Genomic DNA, 19,681 nt, shown 5'->3' on the forward strand with positions numbered 1-19,681 from the left:
TCACGCAAATAACACGCACCCGTATAAAACGCGCACACGTGTATAGCGCGCAGAAATCACGATAAGCACAAAAACTTTGGTATAACGCGCTCACGATTATACCGCGCATGCTGCCCGACTCTCCGTTCACCCCCCCTGACTTCCGTGCACTGCCCCGCCTCTCCGTGCGCTGTCCCGACTCTCCGTTCACCCCCCCCTGACTTCCGTGCACTGCCCTGACTTTCCGTGCGCTGTCCCGACTCTCCGTTCACCCCCCCTGACTTCCGTGCACTGCCCCGCCTCTCCGTGCGCTGTCCCGACTCTCCGTTCACCCCCCCCTGACTTCCGTGCACTGCCCTGACTTTCCGTGCGCTGTCCCGACTCTCCGTTCACCCCCCCTGACTTCCGTGCACTGTCCCCCCTTGAAGGTCTGTCCCCATCCTGAAAGCCTGATGCCCCCCCCCCCGACGTCCGATACATCCCTCCCTCCGAAGGACCGCCGACTCCCCAACAATATCGGGCCAGGAGGGAGCCCAAATCCTCCTGGCCACGGCGACCCCCTAACCCCACCCCGCACTACATTACGGGCAGGAGGGATCCCAGGCCCTCCTGCCCTCGACGCAAACTCCCCTCCCCCCAACGACCGCCCCCCCCCCCAGAACCTCCGACCGCCCCCCCAGCCGACCCGCGACCCCCCTGGCGACCCCCCCACCCCCCTTCCCCGTACCTTTGGTAGTTGGGCCAGAAGGGAGCCAAACCCTCCTGGCCACGGCGACCCCCTAACCCCACCCCGCACTACATTACGGGCAGGAGGGATCCCAGGCCCTCCTGCCCTCGACGCAAACCCCCCCCCCCCCCAACGACCCCCCCCCCCCAAGAACCTCCGACCGCCCCCCAGCCGACCCGCGACCCCCCCTGGCGACCCCCACGACCCCCCCACCCCCCTTCCCCGTACCTTTGGTAGTTGGCCGGACAGACGGGAGCCAAACCCGCCTGTCCGGCAGGCAGCCAACGAAGGAATGAGGCCGGATTGGCCCATCCATCCTAAAGCTCCGCCTACTGGTGGGGCCTAAGGCGCGTGGGCCAATCAGAATAGGCCCTGGAGCCTTAGGTCCCACCTGGGGGCGCGGCCTGAGGCACATGGGCCCAACCCCGACCATGTGCCTCAGGCCGCGCCCCCAGGTGGGACCTAAGGCTCCAGGGCCTATTCTGATTGGCCCACGCGCCTTAGGCCCCACCAGTAGGCGGAGCTTTAGGATGGATGGGCCAATCCGGCCTCATTCCTTCGTTGGCTGCCTGCCGGACAGGCGGGTTTGGCTCCCGTCTGTCCGGCCAACTACCAAAGGTACGGGGAAGGGGGGTGGGGGGGTCGTGGGGGTCGCCAGGGGGATCGCGGGTCGGCTGGGGGGCGGTCGGAGGTTCTTGGGGGGGGGGGGCGGGCGGTGGGGGGGGGGGGGGTTTGGGTCGAGGGCAGGAGGGCCTGGGACCCCTCCTGCCCGTAATGTAGTGCGGGGTGGGGTTAGGGGGTCGCCGTGGCCAGGAGGGTTTGGGCTCCCTTCTGGCCCGATATTGTCGGGAAGTCGGCGGTCCTGCCGGGGGGGGGGGGGATGTATCGGACGTCGGGGAGTCGAACGGGCAAGAGGGCTTGGGCTCCCTCTTGCTCCGATCGTGGATGCGGGTGCGGGTGGGATCGCGTGCGAGCGGTCGTTCGGGGTGGGGGTGCGAGCGGTCCTGCTGGGGGGGTGAATCGGGCGTCGGGCGGGGTGGGAACTATGTTTTAAAACTTTTGTATACCGCGCTCACGCATATAACGCGCGAGGGGTATGCGCGGTAGGTAAAAACGCGTATAACGCGCGCGTTATATGCGTGAAAATACGGTAGATGGGCCGTGGCCCTTTTCTGCCGTCATTTTCTATGTTTCTATGTCCATGTCTATCTCCTTGGCCACTGCCTGTATTATTTTTTTCAAATCTGTCTCTCTCCTTGGAGTTGTATGTCTGTCTGTCTTTGTTTATGTCTCCTTGGCTGCTGTATGTGGATTTTTTTAATCTGTGCGTCTCTCTCTCCTTGTCCTTTTTTTTCCCCTTTCAATCTGTCTCTGTAACCCCTTGTCCTGTGTGTCTTTAACTGCCATATACCTGTGTTTGAGTGTTTCTGTCAATGTTCCTTTTTTTAAATTACAATGTCTCTCCCTGGCCCCCTGTCCTTCTATGTGTGTGTGGAGACGTCAGGTTGCTTTTGGGGGAATATGCCCCTTCTCACACCTACCTTTTTTTTGTTGTTATAATGACAAAGTTGCACAGAGTAAGTCGTTTGAAGAAATGTAGCACAGAGTATAAATCGTAGTATTAAATAGGCACAGAGTGAATTGTGTAAGTAAAACTGCCACTTGACACTCTTTTGAAAGCGAAAGTTCGCGCTCCGAACGTGTGCACGAGCAAAATTGTTATGGCAACCGTCGAACGTGCCTGCTATTACCCGGATGAGAGGTGTTTAAAGAAACTTGCTGAAAGCTTAATTTTTGATCGTTTTATGCTCCTGAGGAAAGGAGAAGTAAAAGCAGGAGTTTTAGAGCCTTCAGCTGTAAATAAAGAGGTGATGGCGTCGGGGGCTGGTGTAGGCGGGTTCTATCACCCCATTACGAAGGGAGACATGTACATATCCTGGCTGGTGTGGCTAAAGCCTTCTCTCGCAGCAGTTCAGCTTTGTAAAAGTTTAAAGTTGCCGCGGTGGCTTCTTGCACGATCCCCGCCCGCATCGGAAGCCTTTTCCGACACGGCTCGTGAGAGGAGTCCCCGCCGCGTCTTTAAACTTTTGTGGCTAAAGCCATCTCCCGTTTTGGCTGATTGCAGTAGCGCTGTATGATGTGGGAGCTGTGGCTGACGGGAGTTATGAGGTCATCGGTTGTGGGAGGTCGGTATCACATTGAGAAGGCGAGGGAATCGTCCGAGCAGGGACAGATCTTCTGAGAGGAGGGGATTGTTAAATTGGGTCTGAATAGGAGCAGTAAATATTTAGCGCAGTTCAGTTTTTTTAAAGTTGCCGCAGCGGCTCCTTGCACGATCTCCGCCTGCATCGGAAGCCTTCTCTGACGCAGGTGCGGCTCATGAGAGGAGCCGCCGCAGTGGCTTTAAACTTTAAAACAAACTTCGGCTGGTAGTGCCGTTTTTCGTTGATGGAGGTCTGCGAAAGCAGGGAGGCCAGCGCTTTCATATTTGTCTGCCCAGCGCTTTCATATTTGTCTGGCCGCCGCATACACACTCCTGCTGGCCAGGGACCTATTGATCAGAGATCATGAAAGCATGCAGGTAAGAGTGCGCATGCGCGGCTAGGGTTTTATTATATAGGAGATATATATATATCCTATATAATAAAACCCTAGCCGCGCATGCGCACTCTTACCTGCGTGCTTCCGTGATCTCTGATCTGTAGGTCTCTGGCCAGCAGGAGATATGCCAAAAATCTCACATAAAAGTCAACCATCTGCCCCTACCTTTAAAGTTCAAAGCACCAAGTACAATGGCACATTACACAAGTAACTCCACTACATAAAACCATCCAACAGCTGGGGGCAGGAGGCAGGAATAGTTGAGATATTAGGGAAGCATGCAGAGCATATGCACACTCTTTAAACATACCTCTTATATAGACATAAGAAAAGGTATAATCAAAACCCAAGGACCCAGACACGAGAACTCAGTACCTGAGACTGGAGGGGTTTTTTTCTCCACCTCTTGCTTTTGAAGAGCAGAGGATGTGAGTTGGGAAGCAAAGCTGGGGGACTCCTGGAGTGTCTTTGTAGTCCGATCTCTCAACATGCTACGGCTAACTGCGGCTAGTCAACAAAAACAGAAAAACTTTTAGTTATATAAACAGAAGAATTCTTCAAGCTTTAGTTATACTGCGAGACATCAGTAATACACCAGGGCAAATAAACGGCATATAACATAAGCATCACTGGCTGGATTTTGGGACACAATGAGGTGGATCCAGGACCTCCAACACAGGGGGCTATGCTTCAAGAGGAAAATGAAACTATCGACTATTATCTCATAACCTTGTTAAATTTTGAAATATTCCATAAAAAATAAACTCAGGAAATTAAAAAAAGTCGAGGGATAGAAGGCAATGGAACGGTTGGAGATGGAGAATATGATTAGGTGCTCCATTTTCCAGGTTGTTGGTTTCTTTTATATACATTTCAGAAGTTTAGAAATGGACTTCCAAAACCACAGACCCAGTACCTGCTTAACTGCATTGTGGATCTCTCTTAAGTCACCAATCCCTGCCCATTCTCACCGGAATCTAACTCGTCCTCACAATTAATCTCTTATATCCACACTCGTAAATAATTCCTTCAATTCCCCACCCAAATGTTTCACATTCTAACATATACAAAGGTGAAAACTGAAAGTAGTTATTTCTTAAGTTGTGTGCCGAACCTTATTCTGGTGCTCCAATAGGCTCTCTTGGTGCATTCCAAACTTCCCTATGACAGTGCCAAAGATTCGGACTACACTCCCATAAGAAACCTACAACTTTTTCCATCCCTGCGGGTTCCACGGGATTCCCAAAATCCCCATTTCCATGCAGCTATCTACTCCTTCTTTGACTAATGAATGCTAACGTGTGGAAGGCAAATCTGATATATGTAATATCTCTGCAGCTCCTGTAGAGTCCTTGAGAAGCTTTTTTGGTAAGCTGACGGCATAGCCTGGTGTGTTCTCAGAATCATATTACCTGGTCCTTTGCTCTTGGTGGGAAGCAAAATTCTTGGTTGGGCGGTGCTTGCTGGCTGCCCAAGGTCAGTCTGCTGTAACTGGTTTTGCAATTTCTTCATCTGTTCTTGCATTCGCTGCAATTCAGCTAGGACAGGAGAGAAACCCCCCCCCCCCACAAAATAATTTAGAGAGGAAAACTAAAAGAGCACTTAACAGGGAGATTCATATATAAATTCTCAAACCAAATGTAGCACAGAGGACTTAATACCTTCCAGATCATGCCGGGTTTTCTCTTGACTGAGGTTTGGTGAGTGTTTTAAACTTCCATTGTTACCATGTGTCACAGTGTCACCCTCCTCCTCTTCCTCCTCCAGGTCTTCCACATCTCCAAAAAGCATAGTGACATCATCCTTCACTCCCTCTTCCTCAGAAACGGGAACTTCCTCTGTGTAAGAGCCCTCCTCATCGGCATCAAACAGTTCGTCAAACTCATCAAGTTCTGCAGCCTCCTCAGAAGGCTCTCCGCAGCCCCCCAAAGAGTTTTCAGCTGCAGTTCTGTTCTCCTCCAACAGAGAGACCAAGAGCTCCAGGTCATCTACACCTGCAAAAGATAGTAGGGACCGTCTGTCAGTCTGCTGTGTAGGCCAACTCTTAAAGCTACAAGCAGCACCACACTACAAAGCAACAGGCCTCAGGATCTCAGATAGACGAGATACGAGGGTTCTCCAAAAAGCGTCCACGCTTTCATATTTTTGTGGGAAACAGTTGGGGGTGGGAGAAGTGGCAAAAGGGAATGTCGTACAATGTCATGCGACTAGCCAGTCAGGTAAAACAGGGCGATTATGTGGAAAAGTGATGTAATTTGCTTTTGAGATATTTAATAGTGTTGACAAAAATAAGTGTGGAAACTTTTTGAAGATCCTATATATATATTTGGTTTTTTTTTTGTAAGATTCCTTACAGGAGTAGGGTATTTTCAATCACCCTTCAGAACCAGAATTCAATTGAGCGCATTTAGGTTAATATACAATAAATGTTTACTCAAATTTTCAAAAAAGATAAGATACAAAAAAACAAACCAACCAGCAATGTTAAGTGAAATACCAGAGTGTGAACAATGCCATCATACATAGGATAACGTCCAAACATGCCCCACCTTCCACCTTTCAGCGCTATTTAAGTAATAAGTAGTAGAAGTAATGTGAGGGGAAAGGAAAAGAAAAAACTATTCAAAATCAGGATCTGACTGCATGTTATTGGGGTCAGTGTGTGCAGACGGGGCTGTCAAATAGCAACACTCGTCCGTCCCTGGCTGGAGTCCCAGTCAGATAAGCCCATTTAGGTTACAAGTAAAAGAAAAACCAGAGGGTCTCAGAAGCTGGCTGTTAAGGTTCAAAGTGCACCTTAGAAATCTTTTCAACAGAGTTGGGATTTATTAGTCATCTTTAGGAAGAGCGATTTAATATAAAAAGTACAATTTTATTAACAGCATCACAATAGTAAAATGATCAAAAATAAGCATAAATACAATTGATGAATGAGATAAACTTGGTAATAGGACCAACATGAAACATCAGAAATATACACATTTAAAGGCACTTATAGAACAATCATAACGGAAACTTGATAAATGTCAGTACAATACTATAATAGACAACCTGGAAGAGCATTCCAACTAGGTTTTCTTTAATTTGACTACAGAAGAATCCAGCAAGGTCCTAAAGTAAAGAGGAGGAGTAAGGGGTCACAAATTGCAAATCAAATAGATGGCCACCTTTATGTCTCTTTGGAGAGGAGCTTACCATCCATATCTGTCAGCAAGATAACTGCACGGTGGTAAGGATGATTGGACAGAAGCGACCCTACAGAAAGAAAACCCAAAACAAATCATTGAACTTGAATATAAAGGTAAGCAAACAGCAGTGAGCTGTGCAGGGTCTTTCCATCATATCAGGAATAAGAACCAGGCGGACTATGACTCACCTACGATAGGTAAAAAAAGCCTATTCCCAAGAGTAAACTGTTATTTGACTAGTTAATTTCTTTCACTTGCATTCAAGGACAGAACTGCAACAGTCCAAGCAGTTCTGTACTTTCAAGAGCATTCAAATCATAAGAACACTGCCCCCTCCCCAGCCAGCAGCATCATCTTTCTCACCCCTATTTCCCCCTCCCAAGCCAGCAGCATTGCCTCTTACCCCTGTTGCCCTCTCCCCAGCCAGCAGCATCGTCTCTCTCCCCCGTTGACCCCTCCCCAGCCAGCATCATCGTCTTTCTCACCCGTTACCCCCTCCCCAGCCAGCATCATCATCTTTCTCACCCCTGTTGCCCCCTCCCCAGGCAGCAGCAACACCTCTTACCCCTGTTGACCCTTCCCCAGCCAGCAGCATCGTCTCTCTCCCCCGTTGACCCCTCCCCAGCCAGCATCATCATCTTTCTCACCCGTTGCCCCCTCCCCAGCCAGCATCATCGTCTTTCTCACCCCTGTTGCCCTCTCCCCAGCCAGCATCATCACCTTTCTCACCCCTGTTGCCCCCTCCCCAGCCAGCAACATCATCTTTCTCACCCCTATTTCCCCCTTCCCAGTCAGCAGCATTGCCTCTTACCCCTGTTGCCCTCTCCCCAGCCAGCAGCATCACCTTTCTCACCCCTGTTGCCTCCTCCCCAGCCAGCAGGATCGTCTCTCTCCCCCGTTGCCCCCTCCCCAACTATAATCATTATCTTTCTCACTCATTGCCCCCTCCCCAGCCAGCATCATCATCATCTTTCTCACCTGTTGCCCCCTCCCCAGCCAGCATAATCATCTTTCTCACCCCTGTTGCCCCCTCCCCAGCCAGCATCATCATATTTCTCACCCGTTGCCCCCTCCCCAACCAGCAGCATCATCTTTCTCACCCCTGTTGCCCCCTCCCCAGCCAGCAGCATCATCTTTCTCACCCCTATTTCCCCCTCCCAAGCCAGCAGCATTGCCTCTTACCCCTGTTGCCCTCTCCCCAGCCAGCAGCATCGTCTCTCTCCCCCGTTGACCCCTCCCCAGCCATAATCATCATCATCTTTCTCAACCGTTGCCCCCTCCCCAGCCAGCATCATCATTATCATCTTTCTCACCCGTTGCCCCCTCCCCAGCCACCATCATCATCTTTCTCACCCCTGTTGCCCCCTCCCCAGGCAGCAGCAACACCTCTTACCCCTGTTGACCCCTCCCCAGCCAGCAGCATCATCTTTCTCACCCCTATTTCCCCCTCCCAAGCCAGCAGCATTGCCTCTTACCCCTGTTGCCCTCTCCCCAGCCAGCAGCATCGTCTCTCTCCCCCGTTGACCCCTCCCCAGCCAGCATCATCGTCTTTCTCACCCCTGTTGCCCTCTCCCCAGCCAGCAGCATCACCTTTCTCACCCGTTGCCCCCTCCCCAGCCAGCAACATCATCTTTCTCACCCCTATTTCCCCCTTCCCAGTCAGCAGCATTGCCTCTTACCCCTGTTGCCCTCTCCCCAGCCAGCAGCATCACCTTTCTCACCCCTGTTGCCTCCTCCCCAGCCAGCAGCATCGTCTCTCTCCCCCGTTGCCCCCTCCCCAACTATAATCATTATCTTTCTCACTCATTGCCCCCTCCCCAGCCAGCATCATCATCATCTTTCTCACCTGTTGCCCCCTCCCCAGCCAGCAGCATCATCTTTCTCACCCGTTGCCCCCTCCCCAGCCAGCATCATCATCTTTCTCACCCGTTGCCCCCTCCCCAATCAGCATTATCATCTTTCTCACCCCTGTTGCCCCCTCCCCAGCCAGCATCGCCTTTCTCACCCCTATGATTCTCCCCCCAGCCCCCAATATCTCTCACTCCCAGTCAACACATATCGCCCTCTCCTCCCCTGCCAGCATTTCTCAAACTCTCCCCATTGTCCCCCAATCCATCCCGCGTACCTCAGGGACCCTGATTGATGGCATCCGCCGCCACTTCTGCAGCCCTCCTTCCCCCTCCCGCGGTCCCGCCAGAAGAGAGAGGAAGTGACGTCATCGAGAGCGGGAACGAGGCCGAGGGAAGGCCGCCCGAATTCGTAACCAGCAGCGCTTGCAGGGAAAGAGCGCCGAAATCCCGCAGGGTCCAGTTGCGCAGAATTCGGCCACGACCAAACTCTTGGGCCTTGCGCTCTCGCTTCCAAACCGCGCTCGTGACACTCGGCAAGTTGCCTGGGCGGAGCCAGTTCCAGTCGACCACAAAGAAGTCAGGACCAGAGTGAGGCTTGGCTGATTTTGAGAGGAGCTATTGGAGCCTGAAAACGAGGCTTGCATTGTAATGAGCGAAACTATTGGAGCCCCAGAAACGAGGCTTGGATTACTGTGAGTGTAGCTCCAGAATGAGGCTTGATTTTCAGAGAGCCAGAGCCAGAGTTGCCCTGCTTGAATAGTTAATACCTCCCCAAAATACAACACGAGCTGCAAGAAGTAGCCAAGAAACCGAGGTAGGCGGGACCAGGGGAGAGGAAAACCCGGACAAACTCTCACGTCCAGACACTCCTCTGAAAAGAGGACTTGTCCGGCTAAATCCGGACCTTAGATAGAAGAGGAGGGGGATTGACGGGGGGGGGGAGGGTTCCACTGAAGGAGAAGGGAATTTTTTTATTTTTTTTTTTGGGGGGGGGGGGTCATGGAGGACGAAGAGATCCCACACCAGAGTAGAAGGGAATCTTGGAGTGTAAGGAGGATCCTACCTTGGATCAGCAGGAGGGGGGAATGTTCAGATGTGGGGTCTCCCCTGCAGAACTACAAGAGGAGGAGGAGGAACACGCATTCATGCATAACTCACATCCATGTACCAACCCACGGAAAAGCCAAGATTTTGTAGGTACAACTATAGAAAGCCCACATCTTTGTAAACTGCAGCAGTATACATTACCTGCTATTCCAGCATTTGTTTCTGTACTATAAACTCTGATTCTAGTGCAATGTGTCTAGTAGTCCTGAACGCTAGGTTATGCATCTGAACCTGCAAGTTGCTTGCAGAATGTTGTTAATCATCTTACAACTCTGCCGTCTTCCCTGGTAGCTGCACCTGCCCCCTGATTTATTTTTTTTTTGCAAGCAACTTGTCAGAACTGTTTCTGTTTTGATCTGTGGTTTTGCTATTTTCAGGTTTTTTTCTTTGTGTTCGGCTGGAAGGTCAGTGCCCAGAAGTTCTCAGGAACCTCTGCCTGGGAGAAGACGCAGACTTGCTCAGCAGAAGTCTGCTGCTAACAGGATCAGCCCTCAGAGACACCTAGCTAGCCAACCTTCATATTTTTGGAGTTCAGGGGCCATCCACTGCTTGCTTCCCTGTTTTATCAGGAGCTTGAGTGTAGGCGTTTTGGCTTCATCCTAGCTTGGCTAGGCTTAATAGTGGGCTGGCAGCATGATCATCCTCCCATGGTGTCATGAGGTTTTCCGGGGGTTGAGGTTCAGTTCAAAATTGATCCAACTGACAGCCTAAAGATCAAGTTTGTCACATGAACCTGTGGGTCAGAGTTTTTCTCCATTTGTCCCAGCTGTACTCCTAAGCTAAAGCAGGCAGGCAGAAGGCACAGTGAGTAAGGCTATTATAGCCTATGGAGTAAAGCAGGGGGGTTGTTCCAAAATTAAGATTTGAAGGTTTCTCAAGCCCAAACTAGAGTTTCCCACCTCTAAAATTTCAGTTTAATATCAATTTATAAAGCATACACTTGCAGCTGTAGGTTTTACATAAAAAAGTAAGAGAGGTAGGATGGGATAGGCGTAGGTGATTAAAACTTGGAGTCAGGATGTGGACCTGAAATAATATAAAGATTATAGGAGGTCCTATGATCTAATCACCCATAGGTATGATATGAATGTCTCTTACTGAAAATAAATTTAAGTTCAAATGATTTTATTGATGATAATATAATCATAAACAAACCAAACATATCAAAGTCGAGTAAGAGACAATGGAACAGTTTCAACAGCAGAGAGAACAGTTATCATCATGTTTTATATACATAATGCAAAATCACCTAAACAACTATTCTCCACTAACAGATCTAGGTCCAGGAACAAAAGCAAAGCACACCAGGGCTCTGGACTCTTATGGGCCCTGGAGCAGACCATCCATCATCCCCCCCCCCCCCACTCCAACCGGGAAACTGTTATATCAGAGGCATAAGGTATATTAAAAAAAGAACGCCTCCCCCCCCAAAAGTGCAGTTTCATAGCCAAATGCCAATGGACCACCACCACCCCCGAACCAATCCCCCACCCCCCCTGGTACTCTCAACCCATCCTGCCCTGTACGCTCCGCACAGTCAACTGCAAACAGCCCAAATTAGGACAACCACATTAGTATTGCACTACGGCCTCATGGGTGCAAGGACTACAAATAGGGTTCCCAGATGCTCAGGAACAAAAGCTTCCTTGACCCCCTGGCATCCCTTGCCTCCCAGGTAGCCAACTGATGCAACTGGTTCCGCCAATGCCAGAACGCCTGTGGATCCTGGACTGTCCAATATTGTAGGATACATTTACGGTCTAACAGGCTCATTTTCCAACAAAGAGTCAGTTTGCCCCGGGGCAAATGGCCATAATCACCAGGCAAATCTAGAACCAATTGGACCGGTGTACTCCTCAGAGCTCTACCAATCAAGCCGGACATGTAAGAGACTATATGTCTCCAGAAGCGCTGTATGATTGGACAGGACCAAAATGCATGTCCCAAGGTGTGCTCCCCCTGTCCATACTTGTGACAGACTGGTGTAGGGAGACTGCCACTGTAATATAATTGTGTGCGAGTATAGTAGGCTCGTAATGTCACCCTATAATACGTTTCCTGCAACCAAGCACACAGGGTCAACCCTGGCATCGCCCGAAGAGTGCGGGCAACATCCCAGTGTCCCAAATCAGGTTCATAGTCAAATGCGCGCAAGACAAACGCATGCGGACAAACGGGCAGACAAGTGGGCGCAAGACAAGTGAGCGCAAGACAATTCTGCGTGAATGATTTCTAGTAAAAAGCAAGAGCATGACATTTGAATGCAAGACAAGTGAGCGCCAAGACAAACCCAGGCAGGATGGTGGAGTCTGAGTTCTTGCGCGCTTTTTTTTTTTCCAAATCCTTCACCTATTATATAATGGACAGAAATGAGTGAGGCATGATATATATGGGATATGTTGAACATTATATTAAAGTCACAGAACAGGTTTCCTCCATGCACTGTCCATTTGAAGTATATTGCGACGTTTCCCTTTAATGGGGAACAGTAACTTTGCATTTAGAGAGAAGTACTCCGTCAAACGGAATACCGGTACTTCTCTCTCAGAGAAGTTGGGCTTTCGCCCACACACTGCTTCTTCAGAAGCCATATTCTCTGTGCATCTATGACGTTTTTGCGCAGTTTATATACCACTCACATGATTGATTGAGAGTGAATATCGTGAGATTTCCCCTTCCTGCGCTGCTAAAACACGTGTTATATGGTTAATCGTCAAGCACAGATTATATTATGTTGAAATCACGCATTGGAATAGTGAAATGCACATGTTAATTGAGTATGTGTGAATTATGAAGCATATATGTTTTGTCTTACTTTAGGGAAACACAGAATTTGCGTCAGCGAAGGGAGGGCGGGCTGTTCCGAGCACATAAAAAAGGAGCTTACGTAACGAATCACAAAGAGGCTAGCAAAATGAAGACAGGCTGTTCTGAGCACGTTCTTGGCACAGTTATTTTGCTCACTTGTCTTTGCACTCATTTGTCTGCGCTCACTTGTCTTGAGCTCACTTAGCTTTGCGCATTTGTCCGCCCACGTTTGTCTTGTGCGCATTTGACTTGCCACCCCAAATCAACCTGTACCGAAAATAAATTTATTGTTTAGAAAAAAAGATAGTACTTTTTAAAAAATATTCTTTATTCATTTTTCATCTTACAACAAGTGCGTCAGAAAATAACAGTTAAACTTATATAATATCACTTGAGTATCTATCATTATTAATTTCACAATTAAAAATAAAAACAATTGCAAAATAAATTTGGCTTAAATAAATCACAATATTTTAAATGGATGCAATTGAAGCAGGCCATTCAGGTAGGGTTCCCTGAATGGAAAAATCTTAATACTCAATATAGTCTGCAGGTTTTATGTTTCCAGGCGGATTTCTTGGGTCACCAAGCCGCAAAATGGTACAAATTGATATATGGATTTTTAAATAAAAAAAAGAAAACTGGTCTTAGGGATATTTGGAGTATTGAGATTGGACAGACAATTTCTGCGTCTCAATGGCCACGATTTTGGTCCTGGAGATTAAGATCTACAAAGTCAGCATCTATGAGTCAAACATGGATGTTTTTATTACATAGAGTGTTATGGACCCCTACGCGCTTGCAAAAGATAGATAATACTAGATCCAATAGATGCTGGCATTGTAAATTAGAAATAGGGACGTTAGATCATCTAATTTTTTTTTGTCCCTGTGTAAATGCCTTTTGGAATATGATTTGGCCCCAAATTAACAAATTACTAGAAAATCATGTAGGACTCTCATATGACACTGTATTATTTGGAACTGCAATGAGAACTCAGAGTCCGATCTCAGTAAACAATAATAAACTACTATTAATATTGACAGGAGTCGCCATGCAACAAATAACTCAGAATTGGAAAGACTATACCAAATTAAATTATAGGTTCTGGTGGAACTCTGTCTGTCATATATACAAAATGGAAAAAGTAATAGCATTACAACACGGGAACATTCATAATTTCAATAAAATTTGGCAACCATTGACTAATTATTCTAATGATTAGATTTCTTAGCACAATTATAATACTTATATAGAAAAGGGGTGGGATATGTATAATTTTTAGAATCATTAATTGAAAAAAGGGGAGGGATGTATAACTTTTGATTATATATAATATATACTGTTTATAAATTAAGTTGTATTAATGATAGATACAATGATATATAGTAATTAATTATATCACTTGAATTTCAACTATTGTAAAAATTGAAAAATTCAATAAATAAAATTAAAAAAAAAAAAAATAAATAAAATAATTTATCATTATATATTGTTGTATTGTATGCAATTTTCAAAGGAAGGGGAGAGGTTGGGTTTATAATTTGAGTAATAGTTGGTATAATTAAGTACTATATACTTTTTCAATATTATAGTAAAGGATTATATAATGATACGTTGTATTTACAGTGATGCATGAAGGAATATCAAGTGTATACTCAATGAAATTGTATAAATTTATGTGATACACTTGTTGTTATATGAAAAATGAATAAAAAAACTTAAAACAAAAAAACAAACAAACAAAAAAAATAAATCCCTCCTTCCCAATCCTATTATTACACATGTGATTACATATATATATTATTCTCTATTAATCTAACCCATCAATATATAATTAAACTTCCTCCAACCCTGTACAATTATACAAACTGGGGAAAAATGATAATTTATTCATGACAATACTCTATTAATGGTCTCCAAACCTCCTGAAAATTATTAAAATTTCCTTTCTGCAACGCTAACGTTCTTTCCATCTTATACATATGACACAGTGAATTCCACCAAAAACTGTAATTTAATCTATTCCAGTTTTTCCAATTAAATGTAATCTGCTGAATGGCAACTCCTGTCATAATAAGTAATAACTTATTATTATTTGCAGGAATTTGACTTTTCTTCCTCATTGACATTCCAAATAAAATAGTAACATAGGATAAAGCCACAGGATTTTTTAACAAACAATTTATTTGGCCCCAAATCGATCTCCAAAAAGCCAAAATGAATGGACAGTAGAATAATAAATGATCTAAAATCCCTGCTTCGAGATGAAAATGCCAACATTTATTTGACTTAGAGCTATCTAACTTTTGTAAACGATCAGGGGGTTCAGAAAGCTCAGTGCAACAGAAAAAAACAAGTTTGTCTCATAGATGCTGACATTGTACAACTCATCCTCCAAGACCAAATTCATGGCAGTAATTTGATGATTAATCTCAATGCTCCAAATGTCCCTAAGACCAGTTTTTGTTTTTTTATTCATAAATCCAGATATCAATGTATACCACTGTGCAGCCTGGTGTCCAGGAAGTCCACCTGAAAGCACAAGAACTCTAAACTAGATTGGTTATTAAGATTTTTCCATTCAGGGAACTCTGCCTGAATGGCCTGCTTCACTTGCAACCATCTATAACTTTGTGATTTATTAAGACCAAATTTGTGTTGCAGCTGTGAAAAATCAAGCAGTTTACCATTAGATATAACATCGTCCAGAGTTCTAATACCTGCCATTACCCAATACTTCCAGATGACCTTGAATCTGCCTATTTGAATCTTGGAGTTAAGCCATATAGTTTGATTTGTTGATTTATGTATAGGAACAGGTGTTAAATTATTCACAAACCTCAAAGTTTTCCATGTATATACTAACACTTTGTTTTCTTTATATATCCTAGGCATTTTGATACTAAGAACATGGTTTAATCGCAGAGGAAAAATGAGTCGCCATTCCAACCACAACCAGCCTGGAATATTTTAAATGGGCTCTGGGAGGACCCAATACATACCTTGGTGCATAATATAGGCTTGATGATACCTATAAAAATTGGGAAAATTTACCCCTCCTTCCCTAATTGACTTTTGCAAAGACACTAAAGCAATTCTAGGAATTTTACCAAGCCAAACAAATTTGTAAGAATTCTATTTAACTTTTTATAAAAGGACCCCTGAAAAAACAACTGGTATCATACCCATTTGGTAACAAACCACAGGCAGTATCATATTGACTTTATATGCGAATTGATAATATTGAGGGTAGAAACATTAAAACTTGCCTGTGTCAGGCACTTTATAGATTTCCAAAAAACATTTATGGAGACATCCATGCTAGACCCTACTCTCTGGGATTCTGCCAGGTGTTTGTGACCTGGCCATTACTGGAAACAGGATATTGGTCTCTTATATTCTTATGGAGGGATTCCTGTTCTCACTCCAGTCCCCACTGGCATTCTGCATAATGTCTTAGGCCGGAATATTTTGTGCAAACCTCAAATTATCCTAAATATATAATTTATGCAACTATTCAAGTTCTGAAGACTATTTTTAACAATGTGATAGCTTCATGTAAAAGATTTTTATTACCATGAATTAATGACATTTAAGAAAGCTGTCACTGTGTTGCCTTCTTGCATCCTTCCTCACATTTGGTTGATTCATTTCACTTTACAACCATACATAAGCTTGGGGAACTGAACAGGAAATACATTATTTAGTCAAATTCAAATACAGTATGAAAATATTAAGTCTACAATTCAATCAGTTTTCCCATTTCTGAGAAAGATTCAGCACAGTGTCTTGATTAGAATTTATTCATTTATTCTATTTATTTATTTTACAGTTTAATTCTTTCTCCTTGCACAAGACGGCCCTTAAACCTCCACACATCCTGAAAGGAAGCAAAAAAAATGGCATTGATTATTCAACAGCCCTGATTTTCTTATGTAGAAAAATAGCTGAAAACAGACAGTGACCTTCAAGAACAGAGTTTTTAATATTTGCTGTGATGCCTCCAACACTTGAAAGAACAAGGGGTAGGGAAAGTTTCTGGCACTTAGACACGGACATGATAAGAGGGCTTTGGTGGGGGGGAGAGGTGGTGAGGCATCTTCGGGGCACACCAAATACCTACGACCTACACTAACATGGGATTCCACTCTACTAACAGCAGCAGATCAAGTTCGCAGCCTGGGAGTAACCCTAGACGGACACCTATCCTTATCCAACCACATATCCCAAGTAGTCTCCACCTCCTTCTACTACCTTCGCCAACTGAAAAGGATCAAACCCTACATCTCCACACCAGACCTCGCCCAACTCCTATACGCATATGTCCTCTCCAGAATGGATTATTGTAACTCCCTATTTAATGGACTAACCAAAAATAATATCAAACGCCTCCAACGGGTCCAAAATGCAGCCATCCGCCTCCTACACAACCTCAACTACCACGATTCCATCTCCCCGGCACTCCATGCTGAACACTGGCTCCCAATTAGCCAACGCTGTACTTTCAAAGCCCTGACAATTGCCCACAAGAGAATCTACTCCACCACCCCCTCCTACATAAAATCCAAACTTCCCATCTATAACCCCACTCGCACCCTCCCTCAAAGTCAGAGATACGCCTATACACCCCCCCTGGAAGATCCTTGCTCACAGAAACTGCCCACAAACGATCCTACAGCCACTTCATTCCACACCTCTGGAACCAACTCCCCCCCCCAACTTAGACAACAGAACTCATTATTAACATTCCGTAAATCGGTAAAGACCCTCCTCTTCAATTAAAGATCTCCTCTGTCTTCTCCCCCCCTTAGGCCCCACCCTCCACTCTCCTACCACCTTCCCGAAATTCCAGTATGACCCTCTCTTACTCTATCCACTAACAAATTGTACCTATACGCTTATAACTTTCCTTAAACTAAACTACTGTATTTCCCCCTTCTCTCTCTCTGCTTACTCTCCCTGTATTTAATTCTCTCCAAAAACTAAATCCAATCACTAAACCTGTTGTACCACTTATATGTCTAGTTGCTCCCCACTGTGTATGTTCATTTGTAAACCGTTCTGAGCTATTGGGAGGACGGGATAAAAATCTAAATAAATAAATAAATAAAAATAAAATAAGAGTCCAGGGCCTCGGAGAGCCTTTCCGCTCTCTTTAATTTTGCTCACCCTATGTAGAATAGGCTGGGGGGAGGTTGGTTGATGTTACTCTTTTGTCCATGCTTGTGATAATATTATATATGATGCATCCTTGTTTGTACTGAGCACCTTTGGGGTGCCCTGGCATTGTATTTGTTGTTGTTTGCATCAATAAAAATTGTTTGAACCTAAAGTGTGCTATCATGTTATTTTGCATTAACATGCAATAAAACAATGTTACTTACCGTAACAGTTGTTATCCAGGGACAGCAGGCAGCTATTCTCACTAGTGGGTGATGTCATCCGACAGAGCCCCGATACGGACGTTTCACAAGCATGTCTTGCTTGAAGAAACTTAGAAGTTTCGAGATGCCCGCACCGCGCATGCGCCAGTGCCTTCCCGCCCGATGGTCCGGGCGTGTCTCCTCAGTTCAGGTAGCTAGCAGAGAAGCCAACCCAGGGGAGGTGGGTGGGACGTGAGAATAGCTGCCTGCTGTCCCTGGATAACAACGGTAAGTAACATTGCTTTATCCCAGGACAAGCAGGCAGGTATTCTCACTAGTGGGTGACCTCCAAGCTAACCTCAATGGGATGGTGGGAGAGTTGGCAACTTAGGAGAATAAATTTTGTAACACTGTTTGGCCAAACTGTCCATCCCGTCTGGAGAAAGTATCCAACAATAATGAGAGGTGAATGTATGAACCGAGGACCAAGTGGCAGCCTTACAAATCTCCTCAATCGGTGTCGATCTGAGGAAGGCTACAGAGGCTGCCATTGCTCTGACCTTATGGGCTGTGACCTTACAGGGAAGGGGCAGTCCAGCCTGGGCATAGCAGAAAGAGATACAAGCTGCCATCCAGTTGGAGATGGTACGCTTAGATACAGGTCGTCCCAACTTGTTCGGATCAAAGGAGACGAATAGTTGAGGAGCAGTTCTGTGTGGTTTGGTGCGATCCAAGTAGAAAGCCAAAGCACGTTTACAGTCCAGAGTGTGCAGAGCTGATTCTCCAGGATGAGAATGAGGCTTTGGAAAAAACACTGGAAGAACAATGGATTGGTTGAGATGAAATTCAGAGACCACTTTAGGCAGGAATTTAGGATGAGTGCGGAGGACCACCTTGTCATGATGGAATACAGTGAAAGGTGGGTCCGCCACCAAGGCCTGAAGCTCGCTGACCCTGCGAGCAGACGTGAGGGCCACTAGAAAAACCACTTTCCAAGTGAGAAACTTTAGTGGAGCCGTTTTCAGAGGCTCAAAAGGAGGTTTCATAAGCCGAGAAAGGACAACATTGAGATCCCAAACCACTGGAGGCGGTTTGAGAGGAGGATTGACATGAAAAAGTCCTTTCATAAATCTGGAAACCACAGGATGAGCAGAGAGAGGTTTCCCCTGTAGAGGCTGATGGAAAGCAGCAATCGCACTCAGGTGGACTCGTATAGATGTCGACTTGAGACCAGACTGAGACAGGTGTAGAAGATAGTCCAACACAGAAGATAGAGAGGCTCGCTGAGGCTCCTTAGAGTTGGAAATACACCAGGAAGAAAATCTAGTCCATTTTTGGGAGTAGCATTGACGAGTAGCAGGCTTCCTGGAAGCCTCCAAGACATCCCTCACCGCCTGGGAAAACTGGTGAGGAGTTACGTTGAGAGGAACCAAGCTGTCAGGTGGAGAGACTACAGGTTGGGATGAAGTAGAGATCCCTGATGCTGAGTAAGCAGTGAAGGAAATACTGGAAGGAGGAATGGCTCCCTGCTGCTGAGTTGAAGTAGAAGGGAGAACAAAGGCTGTCGGGGCCACCGAGGAGCTATCAGGATCATGGTGGCACGGTCGGACCTCAGCTTGACCAGAGTCTTCTGAATGAGCGGAAATGGAGAAAACGCATACAGAAAGCGGTTCCCCCAATCCAGCAGAAAAGCATCCGCCTCGAGGCGATGAGGAGTGTAGATCCTGGAGCAGAATTGAGGCAGCTTGAAATTGTGGGGAGCCGCAAAGAGGTCTATCTGAGGCGTCCCCCACTGAGCAAAGATCTGAAGAAGGAATGTGGAATGGATTGTCCATTCGTAAGGCTGGAGCAGACGACTCAATTTGTCTGCCAAGACATTGTCCTTCCCCTGGATGTATACAGCCTTGAGGAAGACGTTGTGGCGAACCGCCCAATCCCAGACTCGGAGAGCTTCCTAGCAGAGGGAGGCCGAGCCCGTGCCCCCCTGCTTGTTGACATAATACATGGCGACCTGGTTGTCTGTGCGAATGAGGACCACCATGTCGCGAAGCAGAT

The 19,681-nt window shown here is 46.3% G+C and overlaps 2 protein-coding genes across 3 annotated transcripts in view; both read right to left on the reverse strand.

Moving 5' to 3' along the window:
* Positions 1 to 8,923, reverse strand: part of MCM10 (minichromosome maintenance 10 replication initiation factor) — a 64,345-nt gene extending 55,422 nt beyond the window's left edge. Inside the window, exons 1-5 of one of the 2 annotated variants that reach the window (XM_033958162.1) lie at positions 8,621 to 8,923; positions 6,503 to 6,562; positions 4,969 to 5,301; positions 4,720 to 4,845; positions 3,683 to 3,814 (exon numbers count right to left, since the gene is read on the reverse strand). In XM_033958162.1, coding sequence (XP_033814053.1) covers positions 3,683 to 3,814; positions 4,720 to 4,845; positions 4,969 to 5,301; positions 6,503 to 6,509 — 598 coding nt within the window. In that variant the 5' untranslated portion in view covers positions 6,510 to 6,562; positions 8,621 to 8,923. Of the gene's footprint in view, positions 1 to 3,682; positions 3,815 to 4,719; positions 4,846 to 4,968; positions 5,302 to 6,474; positions 6,563 to 8,620 lie in introns of both variants that reach the window. The other variant, XM_033958161.1, reaches the window with a different exon arrangement.
* A 6,424-nt stretch (positions 8,924 to 15,347) lies between these two features.
* PHYH (phytanoyl-CoA 2-hydroxylase) overlaps positions 15,348 to 19,681 on the reverse strand; it is a 55,333-nt gene continuing 50,999 nt past the window's right edge. The window contains exon 9 of the mRNA XM_033959241.1: positions 15,348 to 16,143. Within this exon, the coding sequence (XP_033815132.1) occupies positions 16,090 to 16,143 (54 nt within the window). The 3' untranslated portion in view covers positions 15,348 to 16,089. The remainder of the gene's footprint in view (positions 16,144 to 19,681) is intronic.

Source organism: Geotrypetes seraphini, chromosome 9, assembly GCF_902459505.1.
Source record: "Geotrypetes seraphini chromosome 9, aGeoSer1.1, whole genome shotgun sequence".
NCBI classification, from domain to species: domain Eukaryota; kingdom Metazoa; phylum Chordata; class Amphibia; order Gymnophiona; family Dermophiidae; genus Geotrypetes; species Geotrypetes seraphini.